Source organism: Peromyscus leucopus, chromosome 3 (assembly GCF_004664715.2).
Source record: "Peromyscus leucopus breed LL Stock chromosome 3, UCI_PerLeu_2.1, whole genome shotgun sequence".
In the NCBI taxonomy this organism is placed as follows: Eukaryota; Metazoa; Chordata; class Mammalia; order Rodentia; family Cricetidae; genus Peromyscus; species Peromyscus leucopus.
In genome coordinates this window covers 98,914,584-98,920,561 of record NC_051065.1, presented here as the reverse complement: position 1 = coordinate 98,920,561, position 5,978 = coordinate 98,914,584, and the positions used below count along the sequence as shown (strand labels likewise).

General features: G+C 54.4%; 1 protein-coding gene across 1 annotated transcript; it reads right to left on the bottom strand.

Annotated features, from left to right (window-relative positions):
- Positions 1 to 1,096: 1,096 nt before the first annotated feature.
- On the bottom strand, positions 1,097 to 3,072 carry Lbx2 (ladybird homeobox 2). The gene is made up of 2 exons (XM_028871394.2): positions 2,822 to 3,072; positions 1,097 to 1,799 (listed from the first exon to the last, which is right to left on the bottom strand). Exons 1-2 carry the CDS (start codon positions 3,015 to 3,017, stop codon positions 1,411 to 1,413), a joined length of 585 nt encoding a protein of 194 aa, XP_028727227.1. The 5' UTR covers positions 3,018 to 3,072; the 3' UTR covers positions 1,097 to 1,410.
- Between the last annotated feature and the right edge of the window lie 2,906 nt (positions 3,073 to 5,978).

Here is a 5,978-nt window from a genome sequence, read left to right as displayed (position 1 = left end):
ACCTTTAATCCCAGCACTTGGGAGGTAGAGGCTGGTGGATTTCTGACCAGCCTGGTCTACAAAGTGAGTTCCAGGACAGCCAGGGCTACACAGAGAAATTCTGTGTTGAAAAACAAAAACAAAAATAAAAAACAAAACAAAAGCTTGTTTCAGAAAAGCAGAAAGATGAACCCCATCTTACCACCTACAAGGGCGGTGTCCTTGGTGGTCCCAGACCAGAAGTCTGTCAGTTGGGCTGGCCTGCTGACTAATTCACACGAAGCACTTCATTCTTGTGTGAAGACACCAGGATCACTCCTGCCTTCCAGCCTTAGTCACCCTCCCTGGAATGCAGCTGAGGCTCTAGCTGAACGGTGGTCTCCTAAAGACTGGCAGGGTGGGCCTGGAACTCCTCACTGCTCCTGGTCCCTCCCCAGTGCCCTTGCAGGAGGGTGATCAATGGCCAGAAGAAAGGCATGTCGGAGATGTCAGCAGTGGGGCCAGGCTAAGATGTCCTTGTGACAGTCACAGCTATTTCCAGCTCCTCTCAGCAGTCAGTTGTGCCCCGCTGCCCCCATACCTGGACAGAGGTAGAAGTGGGGGTGCCTTCTTTCCAGACATTGGTGTCACTGTGTCCCATCATAGAGTTCTTTGTTTATTGGTGTGTGTGTGTGTGTGTGTGTGTGTGTGTGTGTGTGTGTGTGTGTGTGTGAAGTAGCCCAGGCTGACCTAGAACTCTTGATCCTCCTGCCTCCACCTCCCAAATGCTAAGATCACAGGTGTGCACCCGCACTAGGCTTAGTGTGAAGCGCTTAATGCCCGGAACCTGGTAAAGCTTGATTAAGAGTAGGGAACGGAAAGAAACACGTTATCACGTAGGGGACAACCTAAAGTTTAGTGCTGAGGTCTCCAAGACTGCAGACAGAGTCCTGGGAACAAAGGTGGCCAGTAGGGGGTAGTGGCCGGAAGCCACCGCTGGAGTCCTGCCCACTTCCTCTCCATCCAGTGTCTCCAGAGGGGAAAGACAGGCGGCTCTCTGAAGGGTAGCTGATGCCTGCGTCCACATCCTGACCTCAAGATTCTTTTGGAAAATGAGCATAGCCAGACACCTACCTTTTGGGGTTGCTACCACGGCTAAAAGAAGCACCGCGTTTTAAAGGAGCCGCAAAGCAGCAAAACCAATTAATTTCCCAGTAAATAGCAGATTGCGTTGGTTTGGGCTGCGAGCATCCCGGATTGAGGCACCTTGCAGCAGAGCGGCGGCTTTATTCTCAACGAGTAAGGAAAAAAAAAAAAAAAATAGGAGTGTGGACTGAGGGACAAAACAGGGCTAAATGGGTCTCTTCCCTCCACCCGGGAACCCAGACAAGGCCCCTAGCAGAGGTGAGGAGCCCAGGGCCCTGGCACCCAGGGCTGGCAGGGGCCTTGCTTTCAATCGTCCACCTGTATCTCTTCATCTGATAAGTGGGGCTCAGAGTCAGGCCCTGTAGGGCCAGGGTCAGGGCTTGAAGCGCTGTCCGGCAGTGCCAGGTGGCACAGGACTCCCGGAGACAACGCGCACAGGGAGGCCACGTCCGCGCGCATCTCCTCCACATCTCGCTTGAGCTTGGCGCGACGGTTCTGGAACCAAGTGACCACTTGCGCATTGGCCAGGCCCAGCCGCGCGGCCAGTCCGTCGCGCTCCGACGGTGCCAAGTACTTCTGGAAGACGAATCGCCGCTCCAGCTCCAGCACCTGCTGTGCAGTGAACGCTGTCCGCGACTTGCGGCGTCTCCGGACACCAGCGCCAGGACCCGGCGGCGCCTCTGGGGCGCCTCTGCCTGCACGGATGGAACGGAAATGTCAGCCTCCAGTTTTGGAGGAGCTGTGGTCTGGGCGGAAAAGCTAGGGTCGCAGGGCTCAAGCAGGTGTGGGGGAGGACCAGCACCACGATCCCTATACCCCGGGTCAGGCCAGGGATTCGAAGAGCAGCAGCCTCTGGAAGAGGTGAGATGAGGTTGCTCATGCAGGGGAGTGGGTGGGACTGATCAGAGGAGATCTGGTGCAGGGGTCAAGGCCGTTTGGAGAAGATCCTCCGACGGCTTTTGGAGCTCCAAGTTGCGCGTGGTGGTAGGTTAGAGGCTAGATTGAGGTCGGGTGACCCACCCGGCCTGGTGGTCATATAAAGCCCTCTGTTTATTTGTCCTTAAAAACACCAGTTCCCTCTCCGGGAGCCAAAAAGGGATACAGTGGGCGCATAGGGAGGGAAGGGAGGTAGAGAGAGGCGGTTTCTGTGGCTAATGCAGCTGCAAGGACCTTCTTGGACAAGGCTCTAGAAGTGACCGGCTGGGGCTGGGCTGGGGCTGGGTGGTCGAGAGGTCTCTGGAGCTTTCTGCCTCGTCCTAGCCCTGCCTTACTCGTTTCTTGCCTACGGCTCAAGCCTTTTGTCTCCTCCGCGGCCTGTCTGGGTCCAGATTGTCCCGCGTACAGCGAACGCACCGGCCCAGCCGGTCCCCTAGATTCTTTCCAGCCTGGCGATACCCCGCGGCGCTGGCGACCCCCCTCGAGCCGCTGCAAGGTCTAGGAACTAAGACTGGAGAGTTGCGGGGCCTGAGATGCAACTCTTGACACCTGGGCAGAGGGCAGGACTGGGTAAAAAACGATCGGCCAGGGTTGGACAAAACTTTGTGACGGGGTGGGGTGGGGTGGGGGGGAGACAGAGAGACAGAGAGAGACAGAGACAGAGAGACAGAGACAGAGACACAGACAGACAGAGACACAGACAGACAGAGACACAGACAGAGACAGCGACAGAGAGGGAGAGAGAACTAAATTCAAATCCGCGACTTTGCAGGCGTTGTACCTTCAGAAGGCTGCAGAGCGCGCGGGTCACGGCCCAGGAACGTTTTACTAGTCAGCTCCTCCAGCGCGTACAGTGGCGACGCGGGATCAGGACTGGCCTCGGGAAGCTGTGGCGCAGAAGGTGCTCGGGGAACCATGCTCGGGCCTAGGATGTCTGCGATGCTGAAGGGTGTCCGGCGTTGGCGTCCAGAGTTCATGGCAAGCCGGGTTGTCACGGTCCCGCCTCCCGCTGCTCTTGGCTCCACAACCTCCTTGGCCCCCAGCGCTCAGCTTCCGATCTGGGCCCCCTGCTCGGATCCGCCCCCAAGAGCTGGGTTGGAGCCCCATGTCCCCTCCTTCTGCACCCCCACCTCCCTCCAAGGGCCGTGGTGAGTCTGGAGCCCGAAGGTGTCCTGGCAACCTTAGTTCTTCTGTATCTTGGAGAGAAGCCGGTGGCTTCTGGCTTTGAGGTATAGCTCTGTGCACATTCAAACTGGGCTTTCTTTACTGGATTCTGCCGGCTGCTTGGCTCCCCGCATACGCTCTGGCTCATAAACTCCTGGGCAATAAAATTGCTTTCCCTGGCCCCAAGGGCTGGGGATTTGCAGAGTACTTAGAAACAGGATTCAGGGCTGATTATGTTAGGATCCTGGGCCTTAGCTAGGAACTCAGTCTCCTAACTTGGCCTAATCTTCCCCACCCGACCCCAGGAAATGGTCTTAGAGAGAACATGGAGGCTGGAAATGGTTGGTACAGTGTGGGGGGACCGGGATCAAGACTTGGGAGAGCCTGGCCTAGTGGAAGACTGTCATAAAAAGATACCACAAGGAATGGAGCAGGTGAGTCTGCCATGTTGGAGCCTAGAGGTCCCAGTAAGTTAAAACACACACACACACACACACACACACACACACACACACACACACACACACACAGTTTCCAGAGACCTGGGCTGGCCCTCCCGGGGTCCCTTGCTCCCAAGGCCTGGTCTCCACAGAGAACCTGCTCTTCTTCTTGGCTTACCAGTGGGTCCGCCTGTCGTTTTATTAAGCTCTGATATTTCAGGTGTGGTGTCCTCCCTGTGGGATCACTCTCCAGGGAAGACTAATTGAAGAGCGGACCTCACAGACCCAGCCAGATCACGAGGCAGGCAGCACTGGTAACCCGGACGCCAGCTCTGAGGTCTGGTCTGCTCGTTGTCTTTGGTATTCTCCGTCTCCTCCTCCCCCACATTTATTCTCACCCGAGTTAGCACTCCATGGTCATCTTGAGTTGAAATAAGGCAGCTCTGGGACAGCGAAGCTGGGTCAGTGAGGCTGGACGGGCCTGGGTTCTCTTTCTACTGTGTCTGCCTCACATAGCTGAAGGCTTCACAGCTTATAGCCACAGAAACCCAGCTATTCCCAAAGGGCATGCCAATGTTCTTTTTAAGTTGTATTATTATTATTATTATTATTATTATTATTATTATTATTATTGAATTAGAATCTCACTGTGTAGCTCTGGCTGTCCTGGAGCTTACTATATAGGCTAGGCTGGTCTCAAACTTCTTTCTCTGGGACTAAAGGTATCTGCCACCATACATGGCTTTTAGTTTTAATTAATTTATTTATGATTCAGCTAGGGTTTGTCTCAGTATGTAACCCAGGCTCTGCTCAAACTCAAAGCAATCCTCCTGGCTCAGTCTTCTGTGGAGTGAGCCACTGTGCTGAGCCAAAACTAGTATTCTGTCTGTTTGTTTGTTTGGTTTTGTTGACAGTCAAGTGAAAAACCAGACGAGTCCCTCCCTCCCCTGGACTGTTCCCCATACCACCTTTCCTGTAGTCCTCTGCAGCTCCACATTATTTATTCAGTGCCCACTTGTCTATTCCCTGGGGCAAGTGTAACTTAGAGGTGGGGTGCCCCAAATAGGACTTAGGAGATTCTGGGAACCTGGGCCAAAAGTTCCTTGACAATAGGCCACTTCCCTTGATAGTCGGAGGGGTGTCTTTCCAACAAAGGGTTCCCTCTGATGGCACCCCCAGACTTCAGGCATCCAGATCCTCCTGGAAGCCTGGGGGATGCTCTGGATGCAGTGAGCCACTGCGGGGTCAGAGAGCAGAGCCGGCCCGATGGAAAGCTAAGCTGCTTCAGAACCTTGTTAATTGGTTATTAATGGAGGGGGTGGGGAGGGCAGTACAGAGCCTCTGCTGCGGGCCTCAGGCATCAGCACAGTCCTTGTGGTTTCACTTAATCTGCAATTAAAGCAGATCCCAGGAGGCAGGAGGGACCGCCCTACCGCATCCCAGACCCATCACCCAGAAGACACTGCAACCTCTCCTCACATATCCATTATGTGGCTTTTATGTCCTTTTTACCTCTGCTCTCAATTACTCCTGTGTGTGTGTGAGGAGTGTGGGGCTCTCCTGAGGGGCTTTGCCTTCCTCCCCGTCCACCTCGACTGCCTACGGGCCTCCCACCAGCAGATGGGCTCCAGGAACGGATGGGATGGTCCTCAGACACAACTTTGGGGGAAAAAGAGAGGCGGAGAGGTTAAAGGGAAGATGTCTCAACGTCAGAGACTAAGGACATCTCTGTGCCTAGGGACTAGTGCAGACTATCCTGGGGCCATTGAGGGGGGCTTCTCCTGGTTAAGCATCTGGAACATGAGCTGGGAAGAAACCAGATCCACAGAGGGGGACCGGAGGAGGGTGAGTGATTAATGAGGGCTAGGAGGAGATTAAACCTGAGTTCTGGGCTTGAGGGGAGCGCTTAGCCAGAGCTACATAGTGAGACCCTGTCTCAACAACGGTATTTTTAGAGGCTGGGGGTATAGGTCAGTTGGTAGAGGACTTGCCCAGCACACACACAAAACGGAAAAGGAAAAGAAAGAAAAACCAAGCAAGGTGTGTGGGAGAGGTCCCTCTGTCTCTGGGTTGTTTTCTTTGGGGGGCTAGAGTTAAAACAAGGTCTTTCATATAGCCCAGGGTGGCCTAGAACTCACAGAAATTCTCTTGCCTCAACCTCAGAGCTGCTTGCACTCAGCTTGGGGCAATTTTCTTTTCCAGGTTGTGTATCTAAGTGGTAACCAGACCCATTGGGTTCTGGAGTTGAGTTCCATTGGGTTCTGTGCGCGCGCGCAAACACACACACACACACACACACACACACACACACACACACACACACACACACACACG